Source organism: Passer montanus, unplaced genomic scaffold (genome assembly GCF_014805655.1).
Source record: "Passer montanus isolate IOZ18808 unplaced genomic scaffold, ASM1480565v1 scaffold32, whole genome shotgun sequence".
Lineage (NCBI taxonomy): Eukaryota > Metazoa > Chordata > Aves > Passeriformes > Passeridae > Passer > Passer montanus.
In genome coordinates this window covers 708,730-726,256 of record NW_024367930.1, presented here as the reverse complement: position 1 = coordinate 726,256, position 17,527 = coordinate 708,730, and the positions used below count along the sequence as shown (strand labels likewise).

The following is a 17,527-nucleotide window of genomic DNA, read 5'->3' as shown; positions in this document are numbered from 1 at the left end:
CCCCCCCACCCCTTTCCTCTCCTTTTCTCTCTTTCTTCCTAATGTTTCTGCACCAGAAGAAATAAAGAATCTTGTTTGGCCATAAGAGGAGCTTGCTGACACTGCATCTCAAAAGAAATGAGAGTAGTGAAGTTGATCAACTCAAGCATAAGAGGGACTGTGGGGTGGAATGAATGATTGTGAGTGAGTGGTGTCATTATCTCCTAGTTCTTCTAAGGTATTTAGTAGCGTACACCCAGATCCATGTGTGGAGAGGTAGAAATTAGAATTCTTGTCAGCCATTTTTACTGTGCATGGACAAGTGCCGTGTCTGTCTCCGACATTGATTTCACAGTGCCAAATAAAAGGCAAGGCAGTGGAGGAAATCCTTGAAGCTGCAGTGTGAGAATGGCAGATGCTCTTGATCATCTCTTTGATAAGCATGTCTGTGTTAGACAACCATCACCATAGTAACCTTAAGAAACTGGGTGCACAAGTTGCTAGGCAATGAAATGCTGTAGGCTCAAACAAATGCATGAGCCTTCTGAAATCATTTGGGTTAGCTTCTAGTTCTACTTCAGGATGTCAGATTGTTATTTTTTTATTTATATTAAGGAGAAAAGTAATGTCACAGCAGTGTTTCCCTAAAGAGACTGCACCGTGTGGGAGAGTCGGTGAAAGACAAGAAAGCAGACAAATGGGATAAGGAAGGGGGAAGAAGTGGTGGGTTGAAGTGCTAGGGAGCAAGGAAATTGGGATGCCACTGTAAATTAAAAAGTAGTACAGGAAAGGAGCTAGTGTAAACGAGGTAGTGACTGCTAAAGGTTAAACTAATTTTAGTTGCTTTAGGAAAGAAAGATGAAAAGGGAATTTCAGGTGATACAATGGTAATTGAACATAGGAAAAAGTTTTTCTCATGTATTTGCTTTTAATTAGCCCTTTAAACAAATTCCAAATGCTGGACTTCACTAACTTCTCAGTTCTCTGGGTAGCTGTAGAAGGAACAGAAGTGCAGTTGTCCCTGATGGTGCATCTGTGTCCTGTTGTGATGAAAACTCCATTGTTAGTGTTTTTTGGTCACTTTCTAGTGTGGAACCCAAACTGCCTGAGCTTGCAGCAGAATTGCTGCTCACTACAAAAATGTCCTTTAGTTGCAAGGAACACTTGTCTTCCTACACTTGATTTCACAGCTTGCAAATGACATCTTCTTACTTATTGCAAATTAGATCACAGTTGAAATTGCTTTGGAAGTTTTTTGGTTTGGGTATTTTTTTCCTGGAACAGTTAAATTTAGAAAATACCCAAGTGGTGCTACTTCCAGATGGGTAGGTTAGAGCTGCTTAAATCTACTTTCTATATGTTCTTTCTCTTTTATTCTATATTTTGCTATAATTCACAGCCTTAAGTAGAAAGTACAGGATTGTCTTGGATCTTGACTTAATTAAAAATACAGCTAGTTGAAGACAGCAGTTTCACTTGGACAGAAGGCGAAAATCCACTATGTCATCTTACCATAACCACCTACATTGCACTTAAAAGTTCATTTTACTCTTAAGTTCATCAGGACAGCAGAGTTTTTATATTATTCTCAGATTAATTTTTCCCTGCTGCTGCTGGCTGCCTAAAATCAAACACCAGTTTTAAAAAAGAAATAAAATAATTATTTTAATACCAGAATACCAGGCTCATAAAGCTCTGTCCTTCAGGGCATGAGCCCAGCTGGTTATGAGTTCTAAATTGTTCTGTTGCTTGTTGAATGAAGCAATTGATAGTCATCTGTGATAGCCCTGAAAACCTCTGTGACCAAGAGCAGAAAAGTAGTGGGCAAACTCAGGAGTAGGATTGGACCTATGTCGTATCTATACCTCCTCCTCGAGACTGATCCCCTTCAAGGAAAGCAAAGAGTAACTTGGATTACTTGGAGTAACTTTCCTTTGACTTCAGATGCAATTACTCTGTGGAGCACAGCTTTGCAACTTGTATGATTTGCAGCTGAGTAGCCAGTGCAAAGTACTGCATCTTTGTGAATGTTTGCAGCTTTTGAATTTCAGCCTTGTTTATAGATGACCACCAGTTGGTATTGCTAAGGTAAATAGTATAGGAGGTGACTAAGGTGTCATTTTTCTAGGAAGTGGAGTGTTGTGCAAGGCCTAGACTCGATATTGTACAACCCCTGCCTGAGTCCTGTGAGGAGATCTCTTCTGATGCACTAACAGTACGAGGATTTCAGGAAAATGAATGTCGTGATTATCATTTAGGTAGGTGTTCTCAATATTGTTTTGGTTTGTTTTCATACCTTGCTTAAAAAATTATTTGAGTGTCCTTAACCTCCTTTTTCATTTTTATGTCATCTTTTTGTCATCTCCTTGAACAGCTGTAACTGCTTATGACACTGAAGTGTAGAGTGGAAATCCACAAGAACCAGTCATATGAAAGAAAACAAGTGTGTGTATTTAAACATCATGATTTTTAATGCCAGCTATTAGGTCAGACATACTGGAGAAGGCAGAAGTATATTCCTCATGTAATGTTCAGTATTGTCAAAGGCAATATCTTTGAAGGAAATTTATTGAACATATGATCCATAGGAGCTCTTTTTACACAAAGGGCTTCAGGAATAATGAAATGAGTGGCACAATGTCTGGAAAAGCTGCTTTAGAGGGAATGATTGAATAAGTATAATTTCAAAAGTAAGATGTACATGGGTCGACTTAAAAGGAGCCCACTGATATTTAGCTTCTCTGTACTGACAAAGCTGCCAGTTATATTACAGACCTCAATGGTAAAATGGAATTAATAGGAGCTGGATTTTGGCAAGCTTCACCTAGAAGATAGGTTTAATTATGTAACAGGAAGGGACATTAAGCCCTGGCACAATATATGCCATCCTTTAAAGATGGGATAGTCTTCTGACCTATATATTGTAGCTCAGAAAAATGCATGGCAAAGATGATGCAGAATTCTTGGTGAAGATTCTGTAGCCTGTGTTATACAGAGGCATTTGTTCTGGCTTTTAAAATCCATTAATCTGAATTTTAAGTATCTCCTCTGGGGCAGCATGCTTCAAATCATAGGCTTGGCAAAACTCTTTGTGTACGTCTATGCCCTTAAGCCACTAGAAATACAGTCTATCTCCTCCTGACCTCAAAAACATAGCTGCTATCAGTAGAATTGGGGTTTCTTTATACATCTTCCAAAGCAGAACATTGATGTCCACAGCTGTACTTTTGTGCTTTATTAATATTCTACTTTATCTGAAAAATCTAAATGTTATGTATGGTTTTAAGACAAGCATTATTTTGTGAATTGCGTATTATTTCAAGAGTGTATTTGTATGTGTTTATAGAAACTGATCTGGACAGTGAATGGTTTTCTATTCTGTACCTACAAAGTATTCCTGTTTCTTCATGGTTCTGTCCAAATGATAACTATTCAGAGCAGTCATCTTCTGCATTTGATTTGACCTTTTAGTACTTTTTGTTTGAGTTTACTCAAAAATAAAGGCTTATGGTGTAAGAAAATGCATTATACAAATAGCCTTAACTTGCAGCATTGTAAATGCATTGCTGTAATGATATACTGTGTCCCCAGGGGTTATAGCATCTATCATTTATGCTTTTGGTGGCCTTGACCTTGATGGGAAGGATAAGTTTATTGCAGGCTGTGTAGTGTAATAGTCCTCTAAAAGGATAATAATGGTTTCTAAACCATCATAAATTTTACGCATAGTGGATGAATCGGAATTTGCAATAAGTTGTAGTGTTTCTTTAAAATATATTTTTCCATTTAAACCAGTTTTAATTTCTTGGGGAATACAGCATCCAAACTAGTGTGTCCTGCAGGAGTAGCCTTGCTGTCTTCCTCTTTGTAAATTCCCCTGAAGGGTATGCTAAAAAGAAGAACTTTACTTAAAATATAATAATAATAATAAAACTGTGTCTGCATTTGCAGAGTATTCAGAAGGCGAATCACTTTTTTATATCATCAGCCCAAGAGATGTGGTTGTGGCCAAAGAGCGAGACCAAGATGATCATATTGACTGGCTTCTTGAAAAGAAGAAATACGAAGTAATTTTTACATCATTCTTTCCTTCAGACTTTCCTTGTTTGGAAATTGGAGTAGGATGATTGACTTTGCTAGATCATTTGGACCGTTCCTGTTCCTAGAGTCATTGACTAAATGCTTTTAAAGGATGGGAGTTAACTATACATTACTCCATCTGTTACAGAGTTAGTCTCACTACTGAAGCAACTAATCAGAATTTCACCCAAGTGAGGTAGCTGAATTAGATGGTGAAAATACTGCTCTCATCATCAGTTGTGAAATGTATTAGCTGACACTGAAAATTATTAAAGCTGGGTTTTGGCTTTAGAACTGCAGAAGAGTTAACTAATAAGCTGTGCTTTTAAAAGTAAAATACTATGGTCTTAAATTGTGCCTGCACCTGCTCAAAGTAGTGTTGCTCACAATAAGGCTGATCCAATATTAAAAGACAAGGGTATACAGCTCTCTTGGAAAAAAAACAGCTCACCATTTGGTTGCATAAGTACTGGTGTTTCAGTATGTGTATCTAAACACCTAAAGCAATAAGTTCTTTCATACCATATGAACATTCACACAGTGGTCTGAATTCTAATATCCTGCATTTTTTGACTTAGAACATTTGTTATGGTGCATAAAGTTAGCTTGCAAATTCTAATTTATTTTTGTTCTGTGCCCATTATAAGAAAAAAAAGGTGGAAAAGCCATTCAGCTTGTATTGGTTTTGCTAATATAATCATGATATTTCTCATGCAGATTTGTTTAAATCCTTGTGGATGCTTTTGCATTGGAATAGCAAACTTGTATGATGACTGCAGTTTTGCAATATATGTAAATCACAGCATTTGGTCCCTGAAGACTCCAGTAATTTGCAAGTGACAGCTGTGTATGTGCCTTTATGAAAGCCATTCAAGTTAGTAGACAGGCCTGTTATGATGTAGCTTAAAGGTTTCATTTTTGTTTGTAAAAGTGCCAGCTTTTTTTCTATAAGTTCAAAAAAATTAGAAGAAGAAGAACAGCAAATGACACTTAAATATAAATAATTCTGACTGAAGAAGACATTTGGGCTGAGGAACTGGAAGGTAGCTTTCCTCCATTTGTCACTTTTCCTGTTGGTTTTTTTCACAGGTTTTGGTAGTGAAGTGGTCTCTTTTGAAAGTGATCAAATGTGATTGCATTGTGTGTTTTGTTGTGATTTGATCTTAATATAATAATGTGGAGTGAACCCAGATGGAAACAAAAGTAGTTTGCTCTTTGCTTGACTGCTTTTGTTTGAGTATGAATTCAAAGCTGTTTATCCAGCCATGGCATTAAAAATTCTAGTGTTTCCAACACCCTACTCTGAAAAACAGTTGATTTATACAGTTCTAGAGCTTTCTATATTGAAAGATTTGACTGGTTTCTCTGTTTTCTCCTTTTTGAATATAGGAAGCTTTGATGGCAGCTGAGATCAGTCAGAAAACCATAAAAAAGCACAAGATTTTGGTAAGTCTCAGAACTTCTATTCAAAATAAAATATCTTATTTCTTTTAAAATGCTGTGAGATGCAACAAATACATTCTCTGTTTTTTATAACACCAGGCAATATCTGTTAGGCATACTCCAACTGGCATCCAATTCCTTGGTTTCAGCTTCAGAACAGGAGTGTTAGTCCATGAAACATAAAAGGATCTATGTTTTATAAAGGTGCTATTGGCATTGAAAGGAAGAGAATTCTATTTCTCTGATTGCTGATGGGGGTTTTTGTTTGCTTTTACTTCTGTAATAAATTCACTGTGGTTTGAAGTAACACACAGTATTTCACTATTAGAGATTGCAGGCAGGAGTGACAAATCTCTTCTTAACTTATACCTCGTAAATGTGACAGGATTTTGTAAAAAGTTTAAGAGATACTCCTTTTCTCACATATTTATTTCCTATGTTTATAGTCCCTTTCACAGAGCAACAAAGGGTATCAATGTTTAGAACAAAAAGGGAAATGGCGTAATAGACACAAAATTGTCACTAATTTTACCTTTTGTTTGTTTGGTTTTGTTTAAATTCACTAATACTGATGCTGCTTTAAATTGAAATCTGTACAAAGTGTTCAAGATGTGTTCAATTTTTTTGCCAGATTACTCATATTATAAGCATGCTGTATATCAGTATGTCTTAAAAACTTTTATTCTTCTGTAGTCCAGAAATTGAATCAAGATTTAAATGGCATGCCATTACCTATCACAGAGTTTGCATTTAACAAAACTATTCTGTGACCCTTGCAAAAGGTATAAAGAATGGTTAAAGGCGGTCCTGGCAATGCATTAGGAGGAAAAAAAGAAAGCCAAACAGACAAGCACCAAACTAAATAAAGAAACCTCACAGATTTTCTTTTGCTTTGCAGAAATTTGCTCTGCAATAAATTATTAAATTCAGTGAAATACAAGCAGTTTTTTAGAGTTTGGTCTAAAGCAAAAGCTAACAGAATGTGTTGAGGAAACAAAATGTGGACATGAAGCGCTAAGTGAAGGATTAGCGGTACACTGATTTGAAACAACTCATGCTCTCACTGCCTAGTGACACCACACTCAGGATACCTGACAAGTCAGGTAGCCTTGAGGATTTTTTAGATGGAAGTAATTATCACTGCTCCTCTGTACCTCTTGAGCCACCACAGAGATCCTAAAACAACCAGATCTACATCTCTTTTCCTTATACATCTTCTCTGCTCACTGGGAAGCTGGTCCACAGGAGAATTGAAGATTTCTGTCAGCCTCTTTCTTAGGAATGGTGAAGTTGAAAATATGAATGTAGTTCCTATAGCATAATGAAATCCTAAAATCCTGTGTATGTGCATTTTTTTTCTAACTTTGTCGTAGATTGTCTAGTTGAAGTTGTTGCATACCCCTATTCATATTCTGTTATGGTCAGTACTGTCCTTGATATTGATCAAAGAATTGTTATGCCTCGGAAGATGCAAATGTTTAATTTTTTTTAAGAATCAAGGACTTCTTTTTTATTGTACAGCTTTGTTTTTTTCTTTTCTCTTTTTTTTTTTCTTTCTAAAAACAATGTGCTTTTTTTAGTGATGGGATTCGTAAGTTATGCAATGAGTACGCTGCATTGTGTCAAAATGGACATGAGTGTTGAGATTACATTAGGAGGCTCATTCCAAAATTTTAATAGATATCAGAAACATTTTGCAACTTACTTGTGTGATGAACTTTGAGAAAGAAAATTTGGTATGTAATAACTAATAATCTTGTTAAGTTCTCAGTAATTCCTGCTCCTTATTGAGCAGCATTAGGATTTATATTCTCAACCAACTTTTTGCCCTCCTCTGCAAACTGTGTTGACAAAGAGCATGTCTTATACAATGACTGGTGGTTTTCTTTCTGAACTAATTCAAGCACAGCAAGATCAGCTATGCGTTTCAAACAATCCTTAATAATTAGAGGTGGTAGTCTTCTCAGCATCAGTGAGGTTATAAGAATTATTTAAAAGAGCACCTTTAGTTGAACCTGTGAGCAGCCTATGCAATTATTTTGTATTGACTGTTCTGTGGGTCCTACTTCTAAAGGAGAATCAGGGCATGCACTTAGAGCCTTGAATTTCCAGCTGTATGCACTACTGTTACAGTAGTTCTGTACAGTAGTCAGGTAGTTCACTTCCAAACTTTTATAACTAATTCTCTGGTTTTATTCCCTCTAGGACATTGGCTTAGCCTATATAAATCACCTGGTGGAGAAAGGAGAGTATGATCTGGCTGCTCGGTAATCTAGTATTAAAGATGTTCTTTGCTGGCTGAAATGTGTCTGTGTGGGGAAAAAGCAAAAACAAATTATTGATTCTGAAGTATTTGCGCATGTTGATTTTCTGTGTGTTCTGGAATTTCTCAAGTTTCAAAACATAGAGGTGTATTGCAGTGCCATGTATTTTTTTGCCTGTAGTGACCTAAAAGTTTTAACTGGAATTGAGGCATATATTTTTGAAAGTAAGCCTTGATTTTTCAAGGTCACACTAGATTTTCAAAACTAAGGTTTTCTTTGGATTTTGATAAACTCATTTTATTAGTGTGTCATTGCACATAAGACCATCAGAAAATAATTTAATTTTGCATAGGTATAAATAATAATGTCAAACATGAGAATCTAAAGTAAGGATCAGAAATTATCCAAGGTTTTTGTGTTCATGTACATGTAAGCATAAGCATATCTTTTTAAGTGTTCAATTTTTCTCAGCTGAGATTTAAAGACTTCACTCATAAAGCTATCCAAGAGGGTGGCATCTCTGCCTATGGTGTGTGGATTTCAACTAGATGATGTTTAAGCTCCCTTCCAATCCAAACCATGCCATAATTCTATGAAAGCTAATATGGCCCTAATCACTAAGGATGAATGCATAATAAGCAGTTAGTCGTCTCGGATGCAACAAAATTTTAAGGTTTGAAAGGAAGAGAACCTGGCATACTCTACTTAAAGTGGTGGTTGCCAAAATAAGTCACTTTTACAAGTGTCATGATAGGGAGACGAAGAAAGGAATCCTTGTAGTAATGCTGTCACCTTTGTATTACTTTATGTACTTACTTTTGTTCTCATCTCTTTCATTTTCCTTGCAGAAAGTGCCAGAAAATCCTTGGCAAAAACACAGAACTCTGGGAATTTGAAGTTTACAAGTTTAAAGAAATAGGTCAGCTTAAAGTAAGTTAATTCCTGTGTTTGCACTCAAGTAATTTGTATGTTGTACTTACTGTTTGTATTGACCAAGTATCTAAAGCATCACATTTAATGGGCCTGGTATTGCTGCCCCAGATCTCTGTTTGTTTCTAGACAGCTGTCTTTCCAATTGATGTGTAAATTACTTAAAACAAGATTGGAGGCATAGTGCTACTTATTTTACTTGTTGGCAGTCTCCAACGTGAAACACCTGCCCCCAAAGCTTTTACTTGCTAAGATGCTCACAGTTACATCTTTCCCATTTACTTTTCATTTGTTTCCAGTATGTCCTAAAAAATCTACCCCAGTTATTAAGGAAAATAGGCTATGTGGGTGCCCATCATTCTGGCAAATCCAGGTCCATTGCAACTTTAAGTGTTAAAGAATTGCAAAGCAGCAGTGAAAACCTATGCAGTGTGCTAGAAATGGTGGTGAGAAAGAGGAGCAGTCTGCACTGCCTGGTGTTTTCCCTAGTCACAAGTCAGCTACTACAACAGTACACATTTAATGTGAGAGTCTCAGTTAATAAATTGCATAGGACATAAAACCTAGTACTGTCACTGCTAAACCAATTGAAAACTTTATGCACACTCCCTTTGGTAACATGTGTACATTTACTTCTCAATTTTATGTCTTCCTATTCAAACTCAATGAGCCAAAAAGGAAATACTATTAAGATCTCACAGCATGCAGTCCCTTGCTGGTTTTGAGCTATTTAATTCTGTTCAAAGACCAAAAGGGTTTCAGCATTATGAATTTCAGAAACGTCTAACTTTGGTTTCAGGGCCACTCCAGTGCATAAACAGCCTTGCCTTTAGTATGACTTCTTTGTGGTTTGGTGCATTCTTTACTACTTTGGAAGATGAAATCCTATGTTTCTGTTTGTTTATTTCAGTCCAGTAAAGGACTTGAATGCAGGTACAGGTGATTTTTTTTTATACACTGCTTCTTCTTTTGGGTTCATTTTCTTTTTTAGCTGCAAATATCTGGAAGGATGTTTCTGTTGTCTCCACTTACATCATCCAACAGACTGTAAAATACAAAAATATTCGCAGGTTTGTTGCAAAAACATCTCGCCTCAATTACCAGTTTTCTAAACAGTTGGCTGTTTTCAGCCTTTAGAATATCTCTTTTCTTCTTAGAGCCTAGGCCCAGGAACTCTCAGGAATACATGAGATGCAGTCCATTACATTATTCAGCTTTAAGTTGCATTTCTAGAAAATGCCTGCCTTATTTCACTATTTCAGTTGCATATAACTTTTCCCAGATTTCTACAGATGTCTGAGTATCATAAGGGATTAACTAAACTGAGCCAGATCTGAATTAAGGGGTCCTTGTAATGCTTGGGATCACTTGTGTGGAATTTTTACCTATTTACGTGACTAGCAGATATTAAACACCATATTGTAACTGGCCTATAATGGCTTTCAGCCCTGATGAGGAGACTATTGAGATGTGGAAATAGAGTTTATTTCAAAACAGAATTATCTTGGAAGAATTTGCACTGCTTATAAGTTTTCAGGCAACAACAGATTTCAGACACAGGAAGACAGGGAATGGGGATTGATTGACAGGGAATGATTGTCAGCTCATCACACGTTGCTTCTTTGTCTGCTCAGGTAGAGGAGTCCTTCTCCTTCTCTCTTCTGAAATCTGTTGTTGTCTGAAATCTGATTTTTCAAATCTAGCATGATTTGCCTATAACTAAGGTGACAGTAAACTAAAATTGAAATTTACTTCCTGCTCAGAGGAATTAGTGATACCCCAATGTCAAATTCTATGGGATGAGTGTTGTTGTTTGTGTGTGATTTTAGGGGGTTTCTGAGTGTTCTCTATTAAGCGGTCCTGTTTGGCTACCAAAGATTGCATTTTGATATCTTGATGTCTCTTGTCTTCAATGAGCATCCTCTATGAAACCTAGTTGTGTCAGTTTCAAGACTCTAGAGCCTTGCAGTGATCTGTTCCTCTCCTGCTCCAGCAGTGGTGGCTTGAGGAAGTTACATGCTTGTGCTGCCTTTTGCCCAAGTTGGAAATTAAATTTGACATAATTTTAGGAAGGAGGTAGTATAAAAGAGAATCTTTAGTTGAAGGCCTTCAGGAGCAGTTATGGAAAGGTGTCCACAAAAGCCCACCCCTACAGAGATGAGTACACATTTATAGGTTTTAGGAAATTAGCATAATTGATAAAAAGCACCAATTAGGAGGACAAGTGGTGATGCAATTCCACCCCAGGTCAAGACTCTTCTCTGGAGCCCCCCTTCTGCGCTAGTTGTACTTTGTCCATGAAAATGTATCTCTAAGAGTTGTTCTCGGCCTTGGTTCCCAGGAAGAACCAAGAGGGCCTTGTACCTCCTGGTGCTTGGAGCTCTGGAATTTTTGGTTTTTTGCTTAAGGAAAGGCCATGGAAAAAGTACTGGGAAAACTAGTCAATACTACAATAGGTGACAGAGTTACAATACATGTGTGAGGAATACAGAGAACATAGAAAAAAAGGCAAAACCCAAATGGTATCACTTGTGCTCAAGTCACTTCAGTATAAAATCTAATGTCTCAGCTCAGGCAGCTGAGGAAGGTGGATGGTTCAAAGGAAGGTTTCAAACTCCTGTGAGTGCCGACTGTTGTGGCATGAGGGATACCCTCCATTCTGTTTGCTGTGACTTGACAGCAGCAATTTACAGCAGTGTTACAGGATGATCAGCTAGCAGCAGCAGTGCTTTAACCAAAACACTGGATGGAAGACATTTGAAAGACTTCACTGGACTGTAACAGGCATAGCAGAGAGAAGCACTATCCTGGCAGGCTCTTGGATCTCTTAGATAGCCTTTGAGGAATAAATAATTGTTGTTCTCACCTTATTGGTAAGATGGTTTAGGCTATCTCATGTCAACTTTTGTATGCGTTTTCTTGTGTATACCTCATCCTCACATTTATTGATGAAAAGTCTGAAAGCAGATCTTGAAAAGAAACAAGGGAAGAAAATATTTCTCTCTATGTACCCCTTTTTTATTTAAAGTCACTTTATCACATAGTTTAAGAATTGGTACAAAGGCTGTCTGATTCAGAAGCTTTTTTGCCTGATCTCGCTCCCTAACTGTAACTTAAAAATAAAATAGGAAGAGTTTGTAACCTCTAGCATGGGTCACCTTTGTGCCAAGGCTTAAAAATAACTTGTATGCTTCTTACGTGCTTCCTGTATGCTTTCCCAAGCATGGTGGTCAAACTGCAGGAGGTGGCTGTGTTTTTACATAGGGCAGGAGACATTTCCTGCACAAAGCAGCTGGGCTCACACACAAGGAAACTACACCTCTCCAGAGCTTGCTGTATGGCCAAACTTCAGCCAAGAGTTGCAACAGTGTGTTGGTGGAGGTTGTTCATTTAGGAGGTAGCAGGAAGGCAGAAAGTGGGAGTGAAAACAGCCATTGGAGATTGTCTTCTGCCTTTGAGTCTCCACTTAATGTCTAGCTTGCTTTCTCTATGGTCAAAAGATATTTTATATGAAGGGGTCAGGAATATGATAACCCTTAGCAGCCATCAAAACTGTACCCTGAGTCAACTGATAAATCCTGTGACAGCTGGTGGGAGCTGATGTTGGCAACACTACATTTCCAAAACTGGCCAAGTCCAAACAGCACAGGGAGAGGAGAGGTCTAAAATGTAGTGAGATGGTTTTTTCCTGCTTTGTTCAAGCAACTTCAGTAACAAAATGCTATTGTACCATGTGCCAATAGCAGGCAACATCTCTGAGCATTTGGAGGAATTTCACTGGTGTTGGTCTGCCAGCTGGTCCGTCAGCTACAAACCCTACAATCCCCCGACAGCTAGCAGTGGGATTTATTTTGGCAGGTGGAAGTAATCTTGGCCTCTAGTTGCATGGAATAGTAGTGCTAATTAGATGCTATGCTGAAATTCCAGGGTATGAACTGATTTATTCTGGCAGCTTCTCATCTCTTGCTTGCTGGAATGCAATTCCTTAACACCTTCTATACAGTAGCAGATCATATGCCTTCACCCTTTTCATGGAGAGATATATTTTGAAATTAATTTTCAATTGCATATGTAAAAATAGCCCTTCATAGAACATGGTGACCCCAAAGTAAGTCATAATTCAAAATTACATATATATTTTGCTTGCATGATCAGGTTCTGGTAGTGGGAGTACTACAGAAGTGGCTTCTGTGAGAAGCTGGCAGAAGCTTCCCCCATATCCATCAGAGCCAATGTCAGCCAGCTCCAGGAGGGGACCTGCTGCTGGCCACAATCAAGCCAGTCAGGAATGATAGGAACTCCTCTGCAAGAACAGATTTAAAACAAAGAAAAAAAGTTATTGCACAGTTGTGACTGTGACCAGGGAAGAACTGAGTGATAATATGAGAGAGGAAACAACTCTGCAAGACATCAAGGTCAGTGGAGAAGGAGGAAGAGGAGGTGCTCCAAGCACCAGAGCAGAGATTCCTCTGCAGACCATGGTGAAGACCATGAAGCAGCTGTGTGCCTGCAGCCCATGGAGGACAAAGGGAATGCAGAGATCCACCTGCAGCCCATGTAGGAGCCCATGCTGGAGCAGACTGTGCCTGAAGGACTGTATCCAATAGAAGAGTGACCCAGACTGCAGCAGTTCATGGGGATGGATTCATGCTAAAGAAGTTTGTGAAGATCTGTCTCCTGTGGGAGGGACTCCAGGCTGGAGAAGGAGAAGGACTTCTCTACCTGAGCAGCAAAAGAAGCAGCGTGTGATGAGCTGACAATCATTCCCTGTCAATCAGTCCCCATTCCCTGTCTTCCTGTGTTTCTGGGGTGAAGGAGGTAGAGTCCAAGAAGGAGGAATGGATGGGGGAAGGTGTGTTTGAGATTATTTCATTTATTATTATCCTGCTCTGGTTTGGTTATTAATAAATTCAGTTACTATCCCAAATGCGAGTCTGTTTTGCTATGATGGTATTTGGTGAGTGATCCCTGGATCTTATCTTAACCCACGAACCCTTTGTTATATTTTTTCTCCTCTGTCCAGTTGTGGAGGGAAGTGAGAGAGTGGCTTTGTTGGATACTTAGTGTCCAGTCAGGGTCAATCCACTACAACACGTTTTTCAGCTAATGAATCCTTGTACCTTTTTAAAAGGCCAAGACTTAACAAAATGGATTTTGAAAACATTCTTGTTCTGAGTCTTTTATGGGTTTTGTTTTCTAAATGACTACTGGTCTTTTAAAGACAATGGCTGATTCTCCTATTCTAATTAGTATCTTGCCACCTGTCTCTCAAATGATAGTTCTTTCAAGTGAGTTATAAAATTCCAGTGTGTATAATCCTAAAGGAAATAATTTCATTATTATTTCATTATTATGCTGCTTACAAGTATGAGTTTATAAGGTTTCCAGTGAATACCAGGGACCATGTTTTGCATATAGCCTTTTTCTTTTGTTTCACAACTTTTTTTTTTCTATCAGTGTACCAGGATGTTACATGTCATCCACCATCTGACACTCTGTTCGCTTTGTTCCTATAGGCAATTAGTCGTTACTTGCCAAGACGAGATCCAGTTTTGAAACCTCTGATCTACGAAATGGTCCTGCATGAATTTTTGGAAAGTGACTATGAGGTACTACAGCCTGATGTGTCCACATAGTTTTTGCCAGCCAAATACCCTTAGCAGTAAAGAATTCTGGCAGCAAATCCTCTGCTGTATTCAAGCAGATTATCAGTGGAGAGTTCCACAATAATGACAATATTTAAAAGTTGAATTTTAATTTTAAGAGAATAAATAGAATGTTCTTCAAAGCCTGCAAATACCGTGAGATTGATTATTTGACTGTTATTTTTAGGTTTTTTAATGTAGCATAAGTGGTTGAAGTGATGCACAAAGCCTACAGCAGCTGAAAGAGACTCATCTTCATGAATTGTAATAACATTGCCCTAAGAAGGAAAAATCTGTGTTCTGCAGATGTCTGTGGGCACATGAAAGTTCCTTAAAGGTTAAGGACAGCAGATATCATCTCAGAGGTTTAGCTGAAGCTTTGATGTTTTGAAATGCTCCTTAGGCCATTCTTTCTATTTCTGTTACAATCTCTTATACTTTTAGGGGTTTGCAACCCTAATAAAAGAGTGGCCTGGAGATCTGTACAACAACACAATCATAGTTCAAGCTGTAGTGGATCACCTGAAGAAAGATCCACAGAACAGGACTTTGCTACAAACACTTGCAGAACTGTAAGTACAGTTTTAAATTCCTGTTACAAAAAGTACACTTAAAACAGTGTACTGCAGTTTATTCATATTTGTTTAGTTCTCGTAACAGAAATCTTCTTTGCTACATCTACAGAGTGTTGGCTTTCTCTCCTCTACACTCTGCTTATTTCACAGCTTAGCAATTCTTTACCCTTCCTTGTAATGTTCACAACGGGTATGAAAGCAGTATGAAATTGTTAAGCATGAGATTGGATTTCCAACTCCTCTTTCCAAAGTAAATAACTAACATTTCTCTTCATGCTGTCACAGGAAACCTCTTTTCTGAAGTGTGCATTTCAGAATTACGCATGTAAAAATAAAATGGTGGGTGTATTTAAGAAGTAATGTATTGAGGTTTACTGCATGGATGGAAATATGTGACTGGAAAATGTGCCAAAACTGATCTGGTTCTTGGTCACTTCATATAGGGATAAAGCTCTTTGATTTTTCTCAGCCTGATCACTGTTATTTTTTTACTGCTTCTTTGAAGAAAGAAGAGTTACTGTCTATTGCTATGTTAAAATCTGCCCAAAAGTTTTAAGATAACAATGGTTTTTTAGCTTTGAAGAATGTTCCAGTTGGTTTCCAAGAATTGAAAGGTTAGCATTTTGTGTGAGTTGAAAATGGAGAATGAAAATGCAGAAAACTGCAGGTCTGAACACATATGAAGGCCAATATAAACAGAGGTGAAATTAATGTTGCCTGATGTTTATTTCCCTTTACAAAAATGAATCACAGGTCTGTTTAGATATTTATAAAATCAAGTAGTATCGTAACGTTTTACATACTAGAGTATGTTTATATTTTCTCTCATAATTGATTTTCCTACACTTAAGTATGTAAAATTACATGTATTGTAATCCTGTTTTTATCAGGTACACTTACGATCAGCGCTATGGCAGGGCCCTAGAAATCTACCTAACTCTGAGGCACAAAGATGTCTTCCAGTTGATCCACAAGCACAATCTGTTCAGTTCTATCAGAGACAAAATTGTTCTGCTCATGGATTTTGATTCAGAGGTATAGTGATCCTAATGATTTTATATTCACTTTCCTCTAGATAAAATTTAACAGATTAAAAATAAATTATCTATAGATGATGTTGAGGCAGAGAGTGTGTTCGCAGCATCTGGATACATTCTGAGATAAGGAAGATTGTTTGCCTGGATTGCAAAATAATTGACCCAAGGATTATTTTTTCCTTCATATTTCCATATGTATTTCCTTTCCATTTCCATTTGTCACTCTTGGTGAGAAGAGTGTCCGCATCATTTGAGAACATTGTTGTGGTTCTCAAGTCACAACATTGAATATCATTTCACACAGAGTATAATTTCACTATGTTATTCTGTCTGTATTTTGAATCAAATAATGGTATTAATAAGCCAAAGAAAGGAGGTAGTGAATTTATTTAAGCATATATTAAATGCACTTGCCATTCTCCTTTCACCACAGAAAATTAATCTGCTCCTGAAAGTATACAAGGGTATTAACCTAAATTCTGAAAATCAGGAAGTGTTCATTCCATATTGAATTCTATCTTCTTTCTTTCCAGTTCGCTGTAAAACCCAAGCACATTAATTTTGATGTGATCACTGGGAAGATAACCAAGTAGATCTCTTTTTTCAGTGCAATAGTTGTTTAAGCACTGTAGCTAATAAGGATCTCTACTATTGGTGATCATCTTTACTATGCCCATTTTTCTCCATTCATGGAGAAATATTTTTTTTTAATCCTATAGAATAAGTCGTATCAGGAATCTGTGCTTTGGTATTTTTTGAAAGTGAAGCAAAAGTTTGCTCCTGAAAAAGGAAGCAGAACCTAAATCCTTGTGGCTACTTGGCTTACATGGTCTTGTCTGCTTGATTGATGGTATTTGTCTCCAGGTAGTTTGGAGGAATCCAGTTGTGAGGCAGGTTGAATTGTGTGTTTCTTACATAGTCATCACCCTTTTGAGATGGAGCAAGTGGTATTTCTACATTATTTGGCAGTAGCTTTTTGTGACTGGTGGTGATTCAGTGGGCATACTTAACCTGCAGTGTAGGCGCACAGCATTTACTGCTATTAAGAGGGAACTTAAGAGAAGTATTCTGGAAGAATACTGTGATGCTGTGCTGTCAGGATGCTGGTGTTATGTAAATTGGTCTCTGAATTTCTGTTGCTGAAAAGAGTAGGTTTGTCATTCTGATGCCCATCAGTGAATAAGCATAATACTATATAGAGTGTAAGAAAATATGTGTACCTGTTACCTACTTGAGTTCTCTTTCTCTGTTGTAGAAAGCAGTAGACATGCTTTTGGATAATGAAGATAAAATTTCCGTGAGTATAACAAGTTCGTGGCTTGGCAGTCCTTTTTCCAGTCTTGTAAATGTGATGTTTATCAAAGGTTTGTTTTGTTTCAGATTGACAGAGTTGTTGAAGAATTAGAAAATAGGCCTGAGTTACAGCATGTGGTAAGTATTCCTGTATTCTGTTGATTTCAAGTTGAGCTGAGTAAAATCTTGGCTGGACATACCTTTTACAGGTGTGTTTATCTTGTTAAAGTGCACGTGACACTGAAATGTCATAAACCATCAAAGTGGCTACTTCTGCCAGT

General features: G+C 37.6%; 1 protein-coding gene across 4 annotated transcripts in view; it reads left to right on the top strand.

The window, feature by feature from the left end:
• The window catches only part of VPS41 (VPS41 subunit of HOPS complex), a 110,151-nt gene that overhangs the window by 74,774 nt on the left and 17,850 nt on the right, over positions 1-17,527 (top strand). For all 4 annotated transcript variants that reach the window (XM_039715131.1, XM_039715132.1, XM_039715134.1 and 1 more), the window contains 10 exons: positions 2,108-2,237; positions 3,931-4,046; positions 5,449-5,505; positions 7,708-7,769; positions 8,615-8,696; positions 14,213-14,305; positions 14,786-14,913; positions 15,807-15,951; positions 17,209-17,250; positions 17,334-17,384. In XM_039715131.1, coding sequence (XP_039571065.1) covers positions 2,108-2,237; positions 3,931-4,046; positions 5,449-5,505; positions 7,708-7,769; positions 8,615-8,696; positions 14,213-14,305; positions 14,786-14,913; positions 15,807-15,951; positions 17,209-17,250; positions 17,334-17,384 — 906 coding nt within the window. The remainder of the gene's footprint in view (positions 1-2,107; positions 2,238-3,930; positions 4,047-5,448; positions 5,506-7,707; positions 7,770-8,614; positions 8,697-14,212; positions 14,306-14,785; positions 14,914-15,806; positions 15,952-17,208; positions 17,251-17,333; positions 17,385-17,527) is intronic.